Raw genomic sequence first — 23,820 nt, 5'->3', positions numbered from 1 at the left:
GCGCGGAAAACCAGTCTGAACCAACAGCCTGGGGACCACTGGCACAGAATTCCATTCCATGTCAATAGTTGGCAAATTATTGCACTGGTTCTGTAGCTGTAGCCAGTGCCATAAGTAAAATACATTACATATATTCTGCTGTATGGGTAGAATTAAACTGAAACATTTTTAATGCAGTTAATATGCTAAAAACTAGTAAATAATAAATCCCAACTGTCCCTGGAGTATAGAAAATGTCAAAAGCCTAGGAAACATGTTCCTTGTCCAATTTCATAAAACACAACCCTCATGACCCTTCAGTTAATTGTGTGACAGTGCAGAGGTGGTTCACTACTGAAACCTGCACAAACTCCACAGTCCTCCTGAGGCATCCCACCCAGCTACGATCTCAGTGACCTTTTAGGAGACTGACTTACCAGTCTGTTCTGCCTGCTGAACTATCATCAGAAAACCATGTCTCATCTAGGACACTTGGTAAGTTTAGAAAATCACCAAAGTCTCTCCTTCACTTTCTAACAATGTCCCTGATCAACATGTCTTCTGTCATTCACCTTAACTTTTCAGAGCTTCTCATCTGTAATTAAACTTAGAGCAACTCCTCCCTAAATATATATACCTGGATAGATAGGTAGATGGAGTTTTACAAGGAATGATTATAAGATATAGATCAGAAAGTATAATTGTATCTTCATTTGTTTTATTAGATCTCATTAGATGTTATATTGACAGAATTACATGGATGACATTTACACTAACTTGTGAAATTTATTCAATGGCAAGCATTTCTTTTGGCAGGTTCATCATTATAAACAGAGGAAACAGTTTTGCACACAGACAGGAAAATACCTTTGGATATATATTTGAATATATATCATATATATCACATATTTAGAGCTATTACAGAACTGTATCTGTAAGTATACATTATTATGCCTAAATCTACTTTTTACAACAGGAAAAGTGATGTGCTTAACACTTGCAGTATATACCTTTAAATATTCAACAATGCATAACTGTGGCTAACCACACAAGAAATACAACTTATATGAATAAATAATGTTTCATGCAACAACGCAAAATAAATAAGCAAATTTTTAAGTAGATTTGTTTCTATTCTGCAGAGATTGAACAGGAAAGGAAATATCTATATGTGTATCTATAAAACAGAAATAAACATTTGCATTTTATCATGTAATGACTAAATATAAGCTGCAGAAAAGGTTTCAAGGTACAGAAAAATATAGTGTATGTTTAAATACATAATACATATATTACATTATCCATCTGTCTCCACTGTCACTTAGTAAATGTCTGTATTGATCTAATTTTTATAGTTATAGTTAAAACTGCGAGTGTGTGTTGAATATGTGTAATATGAAGTTTATTTGAGTGTACATTTTTATTGAGAAACTAATGAGGGAGCACAAGGTGCTGTCTGAAAAGTGATAGTGAGAGACAAACAAAAGCAAAATCCAGTAGGTCTTACTGTTTCAATTCAAAGGTTCAAACTTTCCCTCGTAAAAGACCAAAGTAGATCATGTTTTCAGACAGAGTGAACAGTGCACATGTGTTATTGTTACAGCTGTGTTCGCTCCCCTTTCAACACCTCGTCTGGAATCCCTCCTGTCCAGCCATGCACCTCAGCCCTGCCCTGCCCTTTCCCCTCACTGGGCTGCGGTTCACATATGAAATGGTTAAGCATCCGCTCAGCTGACTGCAGGCCAGCCAGACTGCTATCTGCCTCTGACACCCTGCTTTCTATCGGCCTCCCAATAACTGTGTCCCTATCATTGCTTGTTCTCCAGTGATGAATGATCTCATTATCTAAATCCTCGATAGCTTCATCACCTGGGTGGTGGAGGTCCATCATGGCCTCTGTGCCTCTTAGCTCCTTCTGCATGTGATGGCGTGCCAGAGGGATTTCTTCCAGGCTAGCTGACCGGATCAGCATGGCAGAGCCATGGTTTGGACTTGTCGCGATCCTGTATGTGCTCTCACCTGTCATGCATTCAGGCAGATTCTTGAAGCCAGAAGGGCAAGCACTGGTCTTGGGGACAGGTAAGATCTCATTGTGAATGGTAAACTGCAGATGAGGTATCTGCAGTGGGAATGGAGAGGGGCGTCTGACAATTTCCTCACCACCTGACTCACTGTCTTTGTCCAAGTCTCCTTCCCGGTGTCTCCATGCTTGACCTCTGTTTGATCCTGTCAGTATAAATCGTGGGGTCTCCTCTCCCATCTCTGACCAGTCAGATTCTTCCTCCTCTGGAACTGGACCCAGAGGTTGCTCCTGCCCAGCAGCTTTGGCCTTTCCATAGTTAAGGCTGTCCATGAACTGAGCCGGAGGGGGAGCGATGGGGAGAATCACCTGATTAATGGCATCATCTGACCGAAAATGATGGTCTGTTTTGTGCAGCACTGATGTTACCTGCAGTAAGTAGAAATTAAGTGTGCAAACTGGTCAGATTATTGATTAATATATTTCAAAGTCAAAGAATAAAGAGGATATTTTGTATGGAAGAACATACTAATGCCATATGTGCACTAAACAATTTCACAGAGGCTTATCAATATCTAATTTCTTCGTCTGTCTATTCTTGCTCATAGTAGCAAACAGAAATCATAAGGAATACCAGAACATTTTGTATTTCGTCATTTCTGACATGATAGTTTATGCTAGAGACAACCATGGAGGGTTAGGGTTAGGGTTTTTCCTCCCCTGCCTCTGAAAGTGTTTAAGCAGCTACTGCTTGCCTACAAATTAGATGAAAGTAAAGCTCTTACATTGTATGTTTCCACACAGTTGGCAAATTTTGCATCGGCGAGCTGCTCTGTCAATGCTGAAATTCGACGGTTCAACCTTTCACGTTCTCCTTCCATACTCTGAGCCTGACACAGAAAGTACAGGAAGCACAGTAAACCTTCAGTAAGGGGGGGGGCTTATGTCACGCTATCCCCTCCAGAGATTTTTGATAACTTTCAGTCAACTAATTAGAAAAAGGCCTCTACATATGTCAAAACTTGCTTCTACGTAACAAGGGAAATACTTGCAATCTCACCACTGAGTGAAGCTTTTGCTCTAGAAGATTATTAGTCTGTTGTGCGGAGGAGCAGTTGTCATGTAGTCTAAAATAAGACAGAGAGAAATCACTCACTTAAACGATAGTACAATTCATTGCAGTATACTGTACATGCAGTAGTATGAGATGAAGTAATATAGCTATGCAGATCATCATCATATTCAGTCCAAAACTGCATTCTTCACCTTTTAAACCTCTCTGTGAGGTTACTAAGCTCCACACGTGTCCTCTGAAGCTCTGCCTCCAAAAGCTTTTGGCTGCTCATGAATTCCTCTCCTAAACACTCCATCCTCACTGCTGTCTGCAGCAAACTATGGTGCAGACCCTCATTCTGCCCCTGGAATATCCTAAACAAGACAAGAGAAAAATAAATCAATTTAGACAATGCACATGAGTTTTTGATGTATATTTCATTTAATGAGACATTTTTTCATTACTCTCATTACTGTGGGTGTAAAAATATGCAGGTCAGTGTTTCTATGATACTCCCATGTAATCAATCAATCTAAGTACACTAGCACTGTCATGGTTGTCACTTGGACAATGACTTTTACTAGTAAACAAACCAAAAGAATTACATAACACTTACATCATTTTACCCAGCTCATGTGCCTTTTCCTGTATAAAAAAAACAAAATTACTTGGACAAGAAAAATGACATTCAGAAATATTATCCATGATGTCACAATAACAAAGTGAAATAGAAAGCCAACAGAAAGAAGAACAAAGAACATGTCAATTTGATTACTATCTGGGTGTGATAACTAACCTACTGTTCTGTAATAGCTAAGCTAGTGTTCACTGTGACATGCACACTGGTGCCCAAATCAATAGGAAAGTAAATTAGTGGAACATTATTGCATAACCTGTTAAATAAGCATGTAGAACACAGGGAACTATTGAATTGTCAATAATGTGTTAATGAACAGACTGTAATAGGGGATTTTAATGAGTATGGATGTAGCGTTAACCCCATAAAGCCATACTTTATGTAATGATGAGCCAGTGAAGCTTGTCTGTTCCTTCTCTTGACTGGAGGTGCTGCTTGTATTCCTGGGTGAATCTGAGTTGCTAGAAAGAGACTCAAGCTTCCTGCATGGAGGCGGACTGTCAGCAGAGTGCCTCCTTAAATGAGTGTGGTGGTCATCATGGTCAAGATCATCGTTTTTGGAGTGGGGCTCGTCCAGGTGTGATTCAGAGTGATGTATTTGGTGATGACTTGTACTATAGTAATCTCCATGGTGATGCTGATGGCCTGGACTGTGGTGGTCTCCATGGTGATGCTGATGGCCTGGACTGTGGTGATCTCCATGGTGATGCTGAGGAGCTTCATGGTGGTGGTCTCCATGATGATGCTGATGGCCTGGACTGTGGTGGTCTCCATGGTGATGCTGATGAGCTTCATGGTGGTGGTCTCCATGGTGATGCTGATGAGCTTCACTATGGTGGTGTTCTCCATGGTGATGCTGATGAGCTTCACTATGGTGGTGTTCTCCATGGTGATGCTGATGAGCTTCATGGTGGTGGTCTCCATGGTGATGCTGATGAGCTTCACTATGGTGTTCTCCATGATGATGCTGATGAGCTTCATGGTGGTGGTCTCCATGGTGATGCTGATCGCCTGGACTGTGGTGTTCTCCATGGTGATGCTGATGAGTGTCACTATGGTGGTCTCCATGATGATGCTGATGAGCTTCATGGTGGTGGTCTCCATGGTAATGCTGATGGTCTGGACTGTGGTGTTCTCCATGGTGATGCTGATGAACTTCACTATGGTGGTCTCCATGGTGATACTGATGGCGTGGACTGTGGTGGTCTCCATGGTGATGCTGATCACCTTCATTGTGGTGGTCTCCATGGTGATGCTGATGGCCTGGACTGTGGTGGTCGCCATGGTGATGATGATGAGCTTCATGGTGGTGGTCTCCATGGTGATGCTGATGAGCTTCACTCTGGTCATCTCCATGGTGATGCTGATGGCCTGGATTGTGGTGGTCTCCATGATGATGCTGATGAGCTTCACTATGGTGGTCTCCATGATGATGCTGATGAGCTTCAATATGGTGGTCTCCATGGTGATGCTGATGGCCTGGACTGTGGTGGTCTCCATGGTGACAATGATGAGATTCACTGTGGTGGTCACCATGGTGATGCTGATGGCCAGAGTTGTGATGCTGCACAAGGCCATCATGATCTCCATGGTGATGGTGATGTGTTGGGTTGTGGTGATCTCCATGGTCATTGCTTGGGCTGTGGTGTCCATGGTGATGTGGTGTAGTAGGGTGTTCAGTGTTTGGGCGTTTGCTATGATGGTGGTGTCCTGAACTGTGATGGTCTCCATGGTGATGTGTTGGGCTGTGGTGACCATGATGATGATGAGCTGGGTTGTGATGATCTCCATGGTGAGGAACGTGGCCATGGTGGTCTCCATGGTGATGATGATGAGCATGGCCATGGTGGTCACCATGGTGATGGTGACGAGCAGGGCTATGATGGTCCCCATGGTGATGATGATGAGTTGCACTATGGTGCTCTCCGTGGTCGTGAGTTGGGCTGTAGCAGTCTCCATGATGATGGTCTCCATAGTGATGGTGACGAGATGTATTGTGGTGGTCTCTGTGTGGATGAGAAGTGTTGTAGTGCTCACCATGGTGATAAGTGGGGGAATGGTGATCTTCATGATGATAGACAGGACTGTGGTGGTGTCCGTGGTGATGGTGACGACTTGTGTTGTGGTGATCTCTGTGGTGATGGTGATAACTTGGGCTGTTGCAGTCACCATGGTGATGATGATGTCTACGAGTATGATGGTCTCCTTGGTGACGGTGGTGGTGCTTATAAGAGGGTGAATGGGAATGATGCTGAGGACTTTCAGACCGTGAGTGACGTCCTTTCAAACAGCTAATATCAGTGCAGCTTTTAGGCCTAGGGTACATGTCATGGGGTGAGACTGCTGAACGGTGATGATGGTGGTGTAAAGATTTAGAGTGAGATAGTCGAGAAGAGTCGGACTGCTTGCTAGTATGGGACTGCTTGCTGGTATGGGAGTACTTGCTGGAGCTAACTGAGTCTGCACTGGTAGGCCGACTCCTCTGCTGTCTGCATTTCTCAGTGCTGCTGTCGACCTTACTGGATCTAACAGTGGCCTGCCCTGGGCTGCCGGGTGTTTGAGCGTCTGTAACCCCAAGAGTGGTGAGTCTCATTGGGCTGAGCACCTGCCGGGTTATTTCATTAAGGAAGGCAGAAAACTTCATTTTTTCCTTCATCAAATTCTTCTTGGCTTCATTTTTTCTCATCTCCTGTTCTTCTTCATCCTCATTTCCATGCCCCTCTCTATCTCTGGGACTGCTGAGAGCCTCCATTGATTTGGCTTTGCGGAAACTTCCATCTTTTCCAGAGCCTCTTGTAATCCTCTGTGTACCATGAGTAGTGCCACCGTGAGAGGACCTGCCTTTCTCTCTTTTCTGTTTGGCAGGGAGCCTGTGTTGATGACCTCTTTTATCTATCAAAGGGACTGCATCATCTCCGTCTTCAAAGTACTTGTGTTTCCCGGAAATGTCAGTACAGGACTGTGAATGCTGAGGCTTCTTAAGTGGATTTCTGTCTGAACACTCACTGCTGGTCTCAGATGACAGGCTAGAGGAAGATGTTGAAGTGGAGGAAGAGAAGGAAGTGGAGGAGGAAGAAGAGGAGGAGGAGGAAGAAGAGGGGGAGGAAGATGTTGATGAAGAGGAAGAAGAAGAGGAAGATGAAGAGGAACCAGCTGAGGAACTAAAAGACGTTGCTGACAGAGAAACATGGCGATGGTTTTGCTTGCGATGGTTATGGTGAGAATGAGAATCACGAGTCTTGTCATTATCAAACCGATGTCGATGGTCAGTGTGATGGTCGTTGAAAATGCTCTCCTCTGCTGTTGAATGGGTGCTATTTCAAAAAGAAAACATGGGTGTTTAAAGTCAGGACACCAAGACAAGGCATGACAATGACAACAGCAGTTTATGAATCAAAATTAAATGAATGAACTCAGAAGGACATACTCCGCTAAATGAATCCTACTAATGTGTAAAATCAAACCAAAATAAATACAGAATGTTTAAATATCTTGGTCTATTTTAAATTAGCAACATATTCCATACACGAAAGAGAGAACAGACATAGTTATAATAGAGAAATAATTTCATAACTTACTCAGGGCTATCATTGTCGTCTGACTGATGTAACTTGTGCTGGTAATGGTGATGGCGATGGCCTTGATTTTGGTGGTGGTGCTTCATTTGTTGAGATTTTGCAGTCTTTCTGTGCTTGAGGTCTTTCTCTTGATGGTCACACATGTCAGACTTCTGACCTTTGACGCCTCTGTTGTCCTGATCAGGATGTAAAGGTCTGAAGTATTTCTCCATCGGCTGAGTGACGTCCACAGAAACTGGCACAGTATTGATCCCTGAGGAAATTATTTTCCTTCTTTAAAATCATGTCACATAATTCAGTCTTCTGCTGGTGTACTATTTTTTTTATCCATCTACAAAATTAATGTGAGAAAAATAGAAACAAAGCGATACTCACATTTTCATTCATACAATAATTGCAATATATTAGGAAAAAACATGATAATGAAAATGTCATTACACATTAAATTACTTATTAAACTAAACTTTTTACAATTTTTACAATTTACATAAATAATATTTTTTCATCTTTAACTAACTGTCATTCACATTTAAGTGCGTATGATACAATATTGTATCGTATTGCCAACTCTGCTCGGCTAACTGTGGAGAACCTACAAAGTTCCTTTGACGTTCTCCAAGCTACACTTATGATCTTAAATTTGTATTTAATGCATATAAAACTAAGTGTATGTCATTATACAGAGCTAGAAGTAATGGTAGCAAAAACTTTCATATTTCCACTGTACCAGGATTCATTATTGAGAGAGTTATAGAATATAAAGACCTTGGGATTTGGATAGATGACAAATTCAGATACAAATTTCATATAAACAATCTTGTCAACAAATTATGACAAATAATTGTTTTGTTTTGTTTTTTTTGCACAGAAATAGAACCAACTTTCCTCTTCTTTGTAGGAAAAGGATTGTTGAAGCTATTTTTCTCTCTGTTTTGGATCATAGTGATGTGATTTATAGGCATGCCTCTGCCTCTACTCTTAAGTCTTTGGATGCTTTTATCATTTTGCTCTTAGGTTTATTACTTGTGATGTTTATAGCACTCATCATTGTATCCCGTATGAAAAAGTTGGATGGTCTTCTCTGTCTGAGAGACGTGATAGGCATATGTATTTGTTTATCTACAAAGCCCTTATTGGGAAGCTGCCATCTTACATCACATCTTTGCTAGATTGATTAAACTCAGTCTAATGACTGACTTTCACTCCAAGTCCTTTGAGTTTGTACCGAGCTTGGAAGATCTGCTTTTGGTTTCTATGCCCCAACCACCCGGAACCCTTTACAAAGCACCATAAAAATTAATACTTTGGTAACGCTTGGTCAATTTAAATCTATGATAACAAACCATTCTGTTTCTGTTTGTACCTGTTTTAATTGATTTGGTTTTTTGTATCTTTTATTAACTGTACTTTTATACTTGTTTTAATCGATTGTTTTCTTTTATCGTGTATCTTTTATTATTTTGTATTTTTTTAAGTCATTGTTGCTTGACATCATTGTAAATGAGGGCCAGCCCTTAATGATTTTTCGGGTTTAAATATAGACAATAATAATAATAATACTGGTTCGCTACACCAGTAACATGATTACTGATCAGTTTCATGTACATTATTTCTGAATTGTTCTAAAGTATGAATAAAGATTAGATTTTTTGTGAAAAAAGAGTGAATGCAGCACTGCATACCATGAAAAGGCAACTATAAAAAACAGTCCCATGCAGATTTCTTTGCCCAAATGCAGCTTTGTTAAGTTACAAGTAACACTATCCAACATTTCATTATAAAGCAAGTTCTAATGTTCCAATGAAAGTTTATTTTAGTTGAGAGAACAGCTACAGAGGAATTGACTCAGATATTTGTCTGTAACTAACACATCTACCATAGAGAAAACATCTGTACTTACGTTCTGAAAGAAGCCACAGGAATGACACAGACAGAGGTGTTCATTGATGCTTTGTACCAGAAACGCAATGACTCTCTCCGTGTGATGCGCCTTCTAAATGAACAGGGAAGCACGTGTGAAAACACAAACACACACACACACACACACACACACACACACACACACACACACATACACACACACACATCAATCTATACTCCCATGCCATCCAATGACAGAAGGGCCAGTTATTGCATGCAGATACTTTGACCTGTATTAAACTGTACTGTATACTGTATATGATGGCGTATGCTTGTATTTTAAAAACACCAGTTTTAATGAGTAACATATTGTGCTGAACATACATAAATTCAAATACACCAAACAGATCAATACATACTTTACATATGTTATAAAGCAATATACTGTATAGAAACCAAATTCTGTCATTTATTTATTTATATATACTAATTGTATTTATATTTATTTTATTTTATTTCCATTTCGATTTCTATTAATTACTCTCATCATATGAGATTATTATTTAAAAAAACAAAACATTTTTCTTTCTTGTCATTGCTCTTCAGACAACAGTGGCAAGATTAAAGAAATCAGAATGATAGTTATGTCGAATATTTCATCAAATCCAGTGAATAAGAGTCTCAGCATATTTTAATGATATTTTATTTGAAAATGCCTTGAATAAATAGTGATGATATATTGATGTCATGATAGCCACTGTAGGATCACCGCATCAGCCATAAAACACTGGCCTCCAGCAAATGCAGAAACAGCTGAGAGGTGAACTCTAAGCACAAATTAAATAAATTAAATAAAATGAATCACTCCAAATATCAGCAGCTCATCACAAAGATGATTCAACATTTTTCCACTTATGATTGTCGTCATGAGTATTGAACAGAGGTGCAGACAAACTATGCTGCGGTATGCATGTTAACTACAAAGTGGGAAGTTATTGATTAGGATGTCCCTATTATGTCAGTGCAATGGGAAATCTAATAACTCAAAGTTACTGAGAAACACATTGAATTCCAATAGAGTGACAAAAGTAATTACACCATAAGACATCATGCTGTTATATTAAACCACTCATAACTTGAACTATTTTCACACATCAAGAGAAATATAAGACAAGACAAACTACAGCTCTGTGCTCTGTACAAGTGCCAGATCTGTCGTCCCCGTTGTAATTTTGCAGCGTGCATAATCATCACCACCGCCGGCAGCTTTCCCTGCATCAATGGAATATGGCTCAGATCCACTGACAGTCAATGGCAAACCTCCACTGCTGTGACTGTTTGGCAAACACAATGGAAAGTTAGATGATGCAGCTAACACACACACTCACATGCAAACACGTGATATATTGGTGAATATTTATAACAGCAGGATCTACACTTGAAGGGGGTTATTACAAGGATTCTCAAGGACAGCATGTGACAAAGTTACATCGTATAATGCAGTATGTCATCTATCATTCACAGTCATAGGCCCAATAATGAATGCAGTATAGTGATTGCATACTGAAATGCTGACACCCTGTCATATAGAATTATTTACTAAAGCCTTTTTTCCCCCCACAGAGCTTTCAGTAAAACAATTTAAAATATGTGAGGAGAAAATATAACTTTATAAGGTTTGTCAACAACATCTCTGTCTCAGGTGAAGAAGCTCACCATTTCACTCTCAAAAGGTTTAGTTGGTGATTTAGTTGCTCTCCAGCCACTTGCCAAAGTATTTAGGAATGTTGTTGTGGTGATATGGTGAAAGTTTTGGATAGGTCAACATGTACCCACCCTCTGCTGAAGTGCATCATACATGCAGTACAGCAGCACAGACCCATACAGCACTAAACGTACTGAGAATCTTCCATATTGGAAAAACAAACTTTCCACAATGAATTTGAATTTAAATTGTAAGTTGACTACAATGGGTTTAAGGCAAGATAATGCTATTAATTCTTTGACTGACGAGGTTTTTCATTTTGGATGTCCATGCGCCACAAAAACATTACAATATTCAATAAGAAGGCAGAAAACACAAAGCAAAAGAGAGAGAAAAAACTAATGGGCAATGATGTGAGGTTTGAAATATGAATACAAACAAATACAGTATGAAAATCTAAACCATGTCCATAAGAAAGATGCTTTTCTGGGGTTCTAACTCAAATTCATGCGAGTATGATGCCCACAAGACAATATTTATATTTCCATGAACATTACAAGATAAGATTAATTTTAATGAATGAATAGTAAAATGACCAAATTCTGTTTGTTTTTTTAAGCAGACATAGAAAGATGTTTTAAAAACAGCCTTACTCTGGTCTCTGTACTAACATTGACCTCACCGAGGACCATAGGACATTACTGAGGACGTCCTGAGCTCTGGATACACCACCAGGGGGAGTAGTGTGAAAAATATTTGTAGAGTGGTTTCATGGTTGAGCACCACAGTGAGTTCATTCATCAGGTTTTTATCTATGAGGCAGGTCTGCCTCCTCTTTTTCAGTCTGAGTGAAAGTACATGATGTTCAGCGCAAGTATCTAATATCCAACTTTGTCTCCAGAGCAGAATTGGACATGTGACATTAACTGTATTTAGAGTCTATTCTTCATCCTGTGTGCAAGAACTGTTTTACATCTGGGATATGACAGAAATTAACCACAAAATAAATGTTTAATAAAGCAGTTCTCTGGGTTTGATGCATCCTGCTGAAACAGTCATTTCTTTCTGCCACATGTTGAAATAAGGAACAGCATTGTCTTTGAAAGTGAACTTTTATTATGAAGACAGGCATGTATGTAGTGTCTTTCCACAGTGAGATGCTGTAAATAGATAAAGTTACTTGCTGTCACCCTTCCAGTTCTAGTTATGTATTCATACATCATTTTAGTGCAAATTTTGCTTTAAAGATTGCTTAGCACTGCCTATATTGTGTGAGATCTCAATCAATTGTATAACACTTTAACGATTCGTGTATATTATTACGATGAGTGTTGGAGCATCATTTTTCTTCTCCCTACAGAGCTAAAACTACCTGTCTGTGATAGCTGCTTAGGGCCATCAGCTGCTTTAGGAGAACTGGGCAATGGAATAACAAAATATTTATTGCACTCAAATGTGCAATAGAAATACATATTTCGTTTTATAACAACATTATTCAGAAAGAAAATTGATTCTCACTGAAGCTGCAGACACAACTGACATCCCATAAATTCTTCACTGTTGATTTTGGCAATGCACAGCAATCGATAATGGATCATGGACTTTAAAAAACATTAAAATGCTGAAACTCTGTAGTATTCCCATTTAATGGACAGTCAAAAAACAGCAGGAAAATGTACATACAGTATGTATGGCAAATCTAAAAGCAATGCACTCAATTTTAGAAGTAATGCAGACACCCATAAATAGTTGTGTATTAATTATGTGTGGGGTATTTCTGACTCCAGTTCTGAGGGCCACCTCTTCTCTGAAGTGGAAATGCACAAGGCCACTCCATAACTGACTGAAAGCAGTCACTGCTCCTTAGTAGAATCAGTTTAGAATTGTGCAAACGTTACTGAACGTTACGCTTCTCATTACATATATGATGTCAGCAAAAGATGTTCTGTCAACATCAACAGTGTTTCTTTAGTTTCTACTGAATTTGTAAAAAAAAAAAAAAAAAAAAACAACCTACAAAGATCACTGACAATGTTAGCCAGAACCGTAAATATAAATACTGCCCCGCTTCATCAAAAGCTATTCAAAGCAACAATTAGTGGACTCTTCATCTATATGCACCGAGCCTTGGACACCTTTGGAGTTTGGAAGCTGCTTTGCTGGGATCACAGCTCCTGAATGTTGTGAGATTTTTTTTCATAGTCTGAAGGGCCCTGGCATGTTCCTACTGCCTGATGGAAACGAATGGAACCAGGAACTGCTTCCACTCTAATAAAGGCGTAGTGTCTTATTGTCTTTTCCATTGAAGTTGGGTAAACGGCTCCCTCTGTTGGGCTAACCGTGTATAGGAAAGTCCCATTCCAGCTCTTTCTACACAGGCTTATGTTGTGTAATACAGAAAGGAAAAGAAGGAATGAATCAATGCTTGTTTTCAGTTTTTCCCCACACGGATGTTGGGGTTAAGGAGAGGATCTAAATTTGGGTCTGAGCCAGCTGAGGCACGTCCAAGTTTAGCCATAACGATTATCAACGTGAAGAATCCCAGAACTCCGACAAGAAGAAGCACAAAGACCCGCTGCTTCCAGGAGAGAGATGTCCGCTTTCCACCTGTGCGGTTCCTGAAATAAATAAATAAATAAATGAATAAGAGATCACAATAACATTTCCATAGTGACTGATTACTAGTGACAATGCAATCAAAGAAAGCTCAAATTCCACAGGAGATCAGAATACTAACTTGAGAATTTGAGCAAACCAACTTAACGCTGGTCGTCGCCGGTACTTGTCGTCGTCAAAGTCGATCTGTGTGACAGAGCTGTGACCAGTGTCCCGTGTGTCGTAGATCTTTCTCGGTGATGATGCTAGAGAATAACAACAAACACTCCAATTAGTCTTCCAACAAAGAAGGTAAAACAGTATATTCAGTATGTGCACAAAACTGATCCTAAATTTTGTTTTGAATGTTTGAGGGAAGGCAAAGCTGTTCTTTAAAAGCAGGTAGAGAGAGCAGTTGAGAGGGCTTTCCACTAATTTACCTGTGTGTATTGTAATTGTGTCACAGGTAGTGGCAGTAGTAAAGTTGATCACAGAGTGCTCCTGCACATTTGGATCCCCATTTTTACGAGGACCTCCGAGCTCTTCCTGTGCTGGGGGTGAAACAGCATTTGGTGGTGGGCCGAGGCTGGTGTTGTAAGAGTGGCTGGGGTAAACATTACTTTGTTCTTGTGCTGTAACATGGACAGAAAAAAATAGGGTTTGAGCCTATCATGGCAGATAATATGTTGACTTTCACTACAAATCAAACTGCTTAAATAATACTGTATAAAAGGCTGCAGAACTATCTCTAATAATTATGCATATATTGTAATCTACTGAGAACTAAACATATAGGCTCACCATCAAATGTTGACCAGTCAGTATAGTCAGTGACATCATTAGCTGTGGTCTCCTCAAGAACTCCGATTGGCTCTTCAATCTGTCAGTCAGAAATCCCATTTTATAAATATCTGAGCACATTACATCTGTGCATAAATACAACCAGAAAAAGCACTGCCATGAATGTGCAATTTCTTCTCACTTGATTTGCTTTCAGGAATACTGTCTAATAGTTGTGAGATCACCAAACAAGGTACAACAATAACAGGCCCTTACCAGTGGCAGTCCTAAACCAGCTCTAGCCCAGTTAACAGACGATAGCTGTTCTTTCAGCACATCAGCAATTGGGCTGGCCAGGTTGGAAGGGGGGAACACTGGACCCTGACAGCTGGGACACTGGTATCCTGCTGGAGCCGTATGAAGGGGCAGCCGAGATGCCAAGTTATTAAGACAAGCCCAGTGGAACACATCTGTGGAAGAAGAAAGAAAACATTTTCTCGTCAAAGCAACAGGGGTGGGATGCACATAGTACAGTAAGGATGTTGTATAATGTACTTATAATATATTTGAGTTACTGAAATGTCATTTTTCAATGCTGTGAGCACAACAAACAAATCCATTGATCTCTATTGTATTCGGGTGGTGGCAGAGGTCTCTCTTAACTCCTCAGCAAATAAAACCAAAACAATATCCATCTCTAGATATGACTAGGGGTAAGTGAATTTTTCCTTAATTGGTTGAATGGATCCTTTAAACAGCAGTGGATTAGTTTGACACATGTGACCATGAATTTCCAATAAGTTCCTAATGAATAAAACTCACCATAGCAGACGAGTCTGACAGTGTCTTGAGCACTGAGTGGATTATTACACAGAGTGCAGTTTGGGTTGTAATCGCTGTCCTGGAGCCATTGCAGATATGACTGCACGATACACTAAAGGGCGGCAAAAGGAAATATAGAATTTCTATGTGATCAAAATATGTTACAGGTTTTGTACATTAATAAATCATGTGATATTTGTTCACCTACTGACCTTGTTGTGGTTGGAGACTAGGCAATGCTCGCATACATTTACGCGATGTTCAAAGCAGAATAAATTGGTCACCTTTCTCTTCGGGCACTTGCAGAGACCCATTGCCACCTGTGTTGTGTTGAGGACAAACAAATAAATAAATACAGGTTTGTTATGGATGAACATACAAAAAAAATTCTTCTGATTTCTCATCCTTCTGTGACTTACAAACTGTCAGAAGCCATAACAAATAAAAGTACAAATCCTAATTTATTTTTGCCAAGGTGTCAACTCAAGAAGAGTGTCTTCATTTAATGGCAAAAGCATGTGACATTGACACTAAATGTATTTATCCTGGGGCTGATGTTTTTCTAATACAGACTTTAGGTATGTTTATTTTTGCACACACAATAGACGCTAAAATTAACATAACTTAATCTCTTTGCTTTTTCTTGACAGCCTGAAATTTACCCTGACACACTGGCTGTTGGCATATTTTTGATTTACTTCCTCACTTTCCCAATATTTTGAATAAAAAGTCATGAGAAGGGTTTAAACTTCAGAGTGTTGTTCGTTGTGTTCAATTTTTATGTCACATCAGTCATTTTAAAGATAATCATAAATAGTGACCATGTGGATGGGGAAATAATTATATAAGCAATAAAAATCACAATGTGAACATATTTCATATAGGTCACATATTATGGCTTGAGGATATGTTGATATGTCAGTATAAGGATATGATATGTCAATACATGCCATGTGATGATATAAATCAGTCAACTGTTAAGAGATTATGCTATACCATTTACACCAAGTATCTATGTCATTCATATCTCTGGTTATATTTGCACATTGTGGGCAATGTTGCAAATCAATGAGAAGGACTGTTTTAGGGCCATATTGTATTTGTTAAGATAATTTTGCATCCATATGATGAAATACCTTGGTTTGTCAGTTATTTAACTTGCTTTTTTAAGGAAAATTCAGGTATTCTTGTTTAGTAATTCTATCAATTTCAATTTCAATTGATTTTTACATAACTCTGTACATCTTGACATATTGCAATACAAAATTACATATAGACCAGAGGTTTGGTCATCATGATTTTGCATACTGTATATTTTGTTTTTTCCTTGGTGTACAGACTTGTTATACTCTTCGTGTATGTTCAGCATACTGTATCTATTTTACTAATGACACCCTAATGTCATGTCTCAAGTGGCGGATGGCACAGTCTCTAATGGCTAACGATAGTATATACAGTGGACAAAATATTAAGAACACCATTCAATATCAATGCATCGCACTCCAGTACACCACCACCACCCACTACAACCTCAATAATAAACATAAAGTAGAATTATATCATTTCTGACAATGTTAACAAAAATGTATAAGCTTCGTAACGGAGAATTTATGGCAGAGCTGTTGCATTAGATTGCACAGGTGTACCTAGTGAAGTGGGCGGTGAGTGTATATAATATTGTCCCAGTCAAATCATCATCACATTATCAATATCGACAGGTTATTGAGTTAACATGCCCTGTAAATAATTCCATCATTTGTTATCAATGACACATAGCTCTAGGTGCTACTCAATCTGTCTGCTGACGTGATTTGTACTTGCTTAGCTGTAAATTACAGAGCCTCTAATGTTGTGGTTTTTACTATCTTGACATAAGTTATCACACACATTTCGGGAGGTCGTGGGTCAGTTTTCTGCGCTCACTTTATATTTAAGCACTATCTACTCCGTCTTGTCATCGGCAACACCTCCTGATAGCAGCATTAGCTGCTAGTTTAGCTGGAAGTTATCAGTAACGCTAACAGGCTAACTTAGCTAGCAGCTTCTTACGCAAACGATTAATAATTATACGTCACCTGTCACATAGACTTTAATCAAGTCCCGTTCGCTTCTGGTATTGTTGTATGACTGTCATTTAAGCTTGCTGGTCAAATTCACATGGAAGGAGGCTCCAGAAGCTGTCATCAGTAAACTTACAGGTAGCTGCTTCCTTCCTCTCTCTGTTTATGTGCCACGTCTCTTCCGCTTCGGTGTCTTGTTCTTCTTCTTCTGTGAGTTTTTTTTTTGCCATCCATCACGTCGCATTACTGCCACCTTCAGGTTTAATTCTCCCTCAGCGTCCATTTATTTTAAAACCTTCCTTCCAGTCCAGTTGTCCTCAAAAAATAAGTAATCATTTTCTCCCTTCAACACTGTCTCCACATTCTAGTTTTAACCTTGTCCTCCACCCGCCCTATTTTTGTTTTCATATATAAATTTCCTGCATGTTACAAAACTTCTGTGTCTTCTTCTTGTCTTTTCCTTACAAATCAACAGGCGCCATCTACTGACGTGGAGTGCGTTTTTCCTATTAGCTTTCTTTAAAGATTTAAGAATATTTTCAATTAGGTAACTCACAGTAGCTTACATGTATAGAAGTTACATAACTATAAATTGTATTTCAGTTTAGTTACCCATATGAGGCAGACAAGTGGCTGTTTGGTTTTACAGGTCCTCAAATTGGTGTGAAAAATACTGTGCTGGAGGAGGCTTATCTTTTACATGTCCAGATGATTGTCTGTACATACCACTGACAGATAAATTGAAATGAAATGTAACCATCTCATGTACTTTGTGATTCAGCTTTTTAGTTAGAGTCAGATCTTTCCAACATTTTACACCAACAGAGGGATTTATGAGTAATAGGTAGCCTATTACATGGACATCTCCATTATCCACGTGTCTCTCTTATTAGATTCTGACACGATTCAATAGATGCAGATGTTACCTTTTATGATTCTCACACATTAAATTTTCAATTTGTATTGTTTCATAAGACATCCTGTCCTCCCATCCTTTACTAGACTTTAAACCAATTCACAAGATATAGGCTACAGATAAATGTAATTAAATTGTAATCCCACACAGAAATGAACTGGTTAGACATCTGATTTGGTTTAAATTTGACTCTATAATTCATTTGCATTCTAGACATGTCTACCTCCCTCTTTTAAGCAAAGCTGGCTTTAATAATGTCAACTAAAGACCCTCTTATTTTAAAGGTAACAGGTAACAGCTTTTGAAAACACTTAATCAGATTAATTTAAGACAAGATAAGATGAAATTAATTTATCCCACAGCACCTAAAGGAAATAAGAACAGATGTATAGTATAGATAAGTAACCTGAAATTTCGAGCATCTACATACAATATGCAGTGTGAACAAAATGCATATTATTGTGTGTTTATCTAAGGTAGCAAATCGCATTTATGTGCAGTCATGCTGCAGCATCTGGGACAGCCATCAAAGTGATGAAACTGTCATGCCTTTTAGTTTTTCATTAAGTGCACCTCAACATTTTTTCCTTGTAAGGCAGCAGCAAAAATAAATAAATAGATAAATAAATAAAGCCTTTTGTTTTGCTCAGCACCTGCCCTTTGTACAGGCTAGTTTTTGTCAGATTGCAGTTAGTGTGTTTAGTCAGCAGATGGCGTACAAACTGACTGCCAATACAAAATTGGTGATTGCCAAATGTACAAATGCTGGGTTCAGAAATTCACCACCCTCAGCACAAATGAGGAGATTAACCTTTCATCAGCAAAACAGTTCTCAACATGTAGCCATTGCAGATAATAGATGATTGATTTTCTATGTTTATATGTTTATCTTTTAAATAGATGATCAATGATTGCAGAGGTCTTCATGATCATAAGCTTGTGAATTACTGCGGTGACATTAAAAGTAAAAGGCAGAGACGAACAAATGTTAAGAAGAAGTGTTCTTGCAGTTATGATCAGCAGATCACTGAGATGGTTTGATTGCTGCTAAATGTGTATCTTCATTTGATCTGATGGTGTTGTCCTAATGAGCAACATTTAAAGACATTCTAGAGATGAGTGTCTGCCAAATGTCATAAATATAAATGTGAGAAAAGAGATAGTAAGGGACTGTAAATGTGGGAAATGACTGTCATAAAAGCCTTGGCCATCCTTGATAGACGTCAACGGTGTTGCAATAATTCGGAGCCGCTGCTTTAAAAAGTTGGGACTTCACAGCTTCCACCTTGCAACCTAATGCATCCTAATAACTTTATGAATAACACAGATAGATTTATTTTTATATGTAGATCCACAAAACAAGATGATCAAACAACAAGAATCAAAACTTTTTCTCCATAAACTGTATATAAAGCACTGACAAGCAGTTTTTAAACGCATGGTAATGTCATCGATGTTGCCCTGTTCATGCATAATAATGACTTTTTGTCTTCACAGTATGCATGTGTGCTTGTGTGTAAATGGCCATTTATGTATTAGAGAGTGAGGGTGCAAATTCTTTCCTTCACAGCTCACTGCACATGTGAAACGCCTGTAGAGAGAGCAAAACGAGAAAATGAAAAAGCAAAAAGAAGAAACACCTACAGTCCAAGAAGTGCAAAGGATGGATGTGCTGTACATTTACAATGTCTAAAGCACTGAATCAAATTATGATGCATGCTCTCTTGAAAATAAAAAAATGTTTAATGTAGCACTAAACTCTTTAAATTTTGCATTGCAGGTGAAAACGTGCTCGTCTGGTAACATTATTTCCCTCGTTTACAAATGAATGAACTTGCTGTCATTCTGTAAATCAAGTTAAATTGAACAATGAAGTAGATTGTCTTAATGGAACAATTCATCCACTGTTGTTACATGACTGTTTATAGGAAATTTGTGAAACAGCAACTCTGGACACATGAAGAAAAAAAATGAATTTTAGACTAAATGACTTGTGCAAATGAGTGTGAACTTGTGGTGTCCTATGTGGTGATCAGGGACACATATAAATCACTGACAGGGGGTAAGGACATGTGGAGAGGGCATGTGAAAAGCGCTGGAGCTATCAGATGGAAGGGAAATCTAAAGACAAATGACAGAGGCACTGGAGGACAAATCAGCCCCGGAGCCAAGGCAGTGGTGTCTGAAACAGTGACCGGAGAGGTTGTCAGGGTGGGCGGGGTACAATGATTGATTGAGTCTGGCAACTATTGATCAGCTATCAGCTCTATCTGTGAGGGAAAGCGTTAAGATTCAGACATGGCTTGTTGTAATGAATTGGTTCCCTGATGTTACAGTAAAGAGACTGGCCCTAAATCAGAGGGGTGCTGAAAATCCAGATAGTCTGGTGATGTATGATACTCCATGTTGTTTTAAAGATGTTGTGATGTGATGCCTTTACAATATCCAAGAGACGACTTTAAGAAATCTAAACACTGTTCAAAATCACACATTGGTAGAGTAAAACCTGTATTTTAGTTAGGTTAGTTTTCAGAGAGTGCATGAGTCATTGCGGTCTGTCACATAAGAGAGACGCTTCACTCCACCACATTTGAGTGATATCTGGCTCAATCATAGTTTCTAGGACTTGAGAAAACAGTTCTCCACATATCATGTCATGTCATGTCTGCAAATCTAACCTTAATTACAAGTCTTGCACCTTCGCTCATGATTTTCACACTAATCTTGCTATTCTCTTCATACAGGATGTGTCTTACACACAAATGCACTGTGCACTGAACAAAATCTGGATTTGTTTCATTTCTCATTGGTCCTAGAAGTGTTGATCAAATAGATAAAAATAACATCTTTATTTCACATTAGAAATAACATATCAGTACTCTGTGGCAAAGGATTTGTTAAATACTGAGGTTTCAGTTCAGTTTGTTTGATTTTACAGTAGTAATTTCATGTTTCCCAAACTTTTCTTGCTCTCTACAGTAGCTATGCACACCAGTTCATTTCATGTAAAACATCAACACTTCATTACTGTTCATGTTTAGGCTTATGCTATTGGTAAGTTTCACCTACAAAACACAATTTTGAATCTGAAAATAGAGAATGCAAATATTGTTAAGTGAATACATTTACTGTGAATGAGTTTAATAACTTTTTGTGTCAAAGCAATGAAAAAATCATTCATGATTGGGTCCAGAGTCACAATCTGATAAGAAAAAACTGAAAAGAAAAAAATGGAATGGACAGCGCATTTATATTAGAAATATATATATATATATATATATATTAGTGTTTTATTCCTGTTCCATAAATCATCACTCAAGTACCTGAAACAATCTAGCGCCCGGGGTCTCCTGGATGAGAATTACTGCTCTAGAGACATGTTTACTCCATTTCACAGTGAGCTTGAGCTATGAAATGTTTGTACGTCTGAATCCATATGTATTTGTTTTCTGCTTTGTTCTTCCTCTTGTACATTTGTGTGTGATAACTGAAAAAGAAGCTAAATCAAGTCCATGGTCATAACCACATCATCTAATTTGGAATGCAATTACAGTGTGGATGCTGATACTTTATCAGGACATGTGGCTCAGAAGCAAATCCATCAAGCTTTGCTCTGAATGAAATTGGATTGACTGATTGATTTATGTATGTCAAGTGAAGGACAAAGAGACAGACAAAAAGAAACCGCAGAGTGTGAGAGCGGGTCAGGGGAGGGGAGCAACAGATATATGGATGAAGCACAGCCCCCTGATGGGGGAAGGAGAGTATTGAATCAGACAGAGACAAATGGAGTGTGAGAGACAGAGAGAAAGAAATTCAGACATATGCCTGCTGACCTCAACCCTTTTTTCCAACTAATCAATACAGGGAAATGCACATGTGTGTGTGTGTGTGTGTGTGTGCTTGTTTGGAGGGAGGGAGGTTCTGTCTGTGTTGCTCCCAATAAAGATCAGAAACACAGTGACATTACCTCGCCCCTGTCTGACTCCTCCCTGGCTTCCCAACCTTTGCACATGCCTCTATTTAATTTTGTACCCTGTAATTCTATAAAAGACTGAGAGGTCTGGAGCACTTAGACTGTCCTCGTCACTAAGCTCGGTGAGGAAAGTGAGAGATAAAACATTACTGCTGCACAAATGACTGCTTCCTCAGGTACTGCATGTAACGTGTATATAAAGTTTGCCTTATTCAGTGTAGCAAATAAACAGACATGCATTTTCATACAAAATAATTCATAACAATAAAATACAAGTGAATGTTTGATTCTTAGGTGCTCTTGTTCTGATTGCCAGATTCTCTCTCCCGCTGTCTCCCACTCACTCACTTATAAACATACAGACACACATTGGCTGACAGATAAGACACCAGCATTTTCTAAGAAATAATTTCTTTGACAGATGCGTGCTGTATACTGTATATTGCTGTGAGCGGTGCATTTTCCCAGAAGAGAATTCTACAAAGTTTCTATTAATCAGCTAAATTGTGTTATATTCCACCCAGGATTCACCCCCTATCAGCCTTATTATTGGTTCCTCCTGCCATTTAAGACCAAAAGAATTTCCATACACATCCTCAGCCAATTAGGAAGAAGCCCCAGCATGGCATTATTCAAATCCACAATGCATAACGACTAGATTGACCCGCGTTCAATTATCCAGATTCCTTGAAATGGCAGACAGAAAGAGAAGATGCCTGCTCTGCAGGTGAAAAAAGACAAACCTGCCCCTGTCCTCTTTGTGAAATTAAGACAGGGGACACCACAATAGCAGCCGAGATGAGACGAAGTGGTGCCTGGTGTTTACAGTGGAGCTTCACCCGTGAAGACAGAGAGCATGCTCGGAAGGATTAAGTGCTCTGGCTGAAAGGGAGTGAAGGTGTGCAGAGAATGAAGGTACCCTCCCCATCCCAGCTCAAGCTCTTATTGGCTCCCTGGATAACCTGTAATCACTGTTGAAGTCTCAAGGGGCCCCCACTTTATGAGACAGTAAATTAAATGGACGCTCCCCAACTTGAGATCCTGCTTGAGAACGAGGAAATGCTCCCATGAAGATGTCATAATGGACAAAGACATGTCAGAAACCTTGGGCAGGGTGTTGCAGAGTGGGACCCATCCCAACTGTGATTGATTTCTAAGAGAGTGGAACATCAATAAAATATACAGAAGCAAACACAATAAGAACTGTTTAATCTGGTGCAGGGATCATCAGAGGTTATCATGAAAACTGGTGCAGGAACGGCACCATCTTGGTCACATACAATCATTCCAACTGAAGATTGTTACAGAGTCTCCAATAATTGCTTGATTAATTATTTAATAAAGGAAACATGGCCTCGAGAATTCACCAATGTTACACTGCAGCAACCGATACTGTGATGTAGTTTGATCAACTATCTATTTTCTACTTTCACATTTTGTATCTGCAGATGGGTGACGAATTAAAGGAAAAATCAACATAAATTGTCTTAGTAAGCTTCAATGCGCCTTTGCATTGATTCTACAAGTCTCTAAACTCTACCGGAGGGATGAACACCATTCTTCCAAAAGAAATTCCCTCATCTGGTGTTTTGATGATGGTAGTGGGGAGTGCTGTCTAACAAATCAGTCCGAAATCTCCCATAGATGTTCAATTGGGTCTGGTGACTGCAAAGGCCATAGCATATGATTCACATCATTTTCATACTCATCAAACCATTGAGTGGCCCCTCATGCCCTGTGAATTGGGGCATTGTTATCCTGACCTCTCTCATCAGGATGGAAATGTTTCATCATAGGATAAAGATGATCACTCAGAACAACTGTGTGGTGATTTGCAG

At 39.1% G+C, this 23,820-nt stretch overlaps 2 protein-coding genes across 3 annotated transcripts; both read right to left on the bottom strand.

Annotated features, from left to right (window-relative positions):
• Positions 1 to 675: 675 nt before the first annotated feature.
• On the bottom strand, positions 676 to 3,905 carry si:dkey-273o13.3 (tight junction-associated protein 1). Its single transcript, XM_044369625.1, has 5 exons — positions 3,670 to 3,905; positions 3,266 to 3,427; positions 3,060 to 3,126; positions 2,785 to 2,889; positions 676 to 2,428 (listed from the first exon to the last, which is right to left on the bottom strand). Exons 1-5 carry the CDS (start codon positions 3,756 to 3,758, stop codon positions 1,577 to 1,579), a joined length of 1,275 nt encoding a protein of 424 aa, XP_044225560.1. The 5' UTR covers positions 3,759 to 3,905; the 3' UTR covers positions 676 to 1,576.
• Positions 3,906 to 12,461: 8,556 nt separating this feature from the next.
• On the bottom strand, positions 12,462 to 17,298 carry zfpl1 (zinc finger protein-like 1). Of its 2 annotated transcripts, none has more exons than XM_044371607.1 (8): positions 17,227 to 17,298; positions 15,243 to 15,350; positions 15,031 to 15,142; positions 14,485 to 14,678; positions 14,230 to 14,308; positions 13,869 to 14,060; positions 13,571 to 13,694; positions 12,462 to 13,451 (listed from the first exon to the last, which is right to left on the bottom strand). In XM_044371607.1, exons 2-8 carry the CDS (start codon positions 15,342 to 15,344, stop codon positions 13,265 to 13,267), a joined length of 990 nt encoding a protein of 329 aa, XP_044227542.1. In that variant the 5' UTR covers positions 15,345 to 15,350; positions 17,227 to 17,298; the 3' UTR covers positions 12,462 to 13,264. The 2 variants fall into 2 exon arrangements, with proteins under 2 accessions (XP_044227542.1, XP_044227541.1); XM_044371606.1 differs by having other exon boundaries at positions 17,106 to 17,287.
• Positions 17,299 to 23,820: the final 6,522 nt, after the last annotated feature.

The sequence above is a fragment of the Thunnus albacares genome, chromosome 13 (assembly GCF_914725855.1).
Source record: "Thunnus albacares chromosome 13, fThuAlb1.1, whole genome shotgun sequence".
In the NCBI taxonomy this organism is placed as follows: Eukaryota; Metazoa; Chordata; class Actinopteri; order Scombriformes; family Scombridae; genus Thunnus; species Thunnus albacares.
This window is presented reverse-complemented; position numbering and strand designations above follow the sequence as displayed.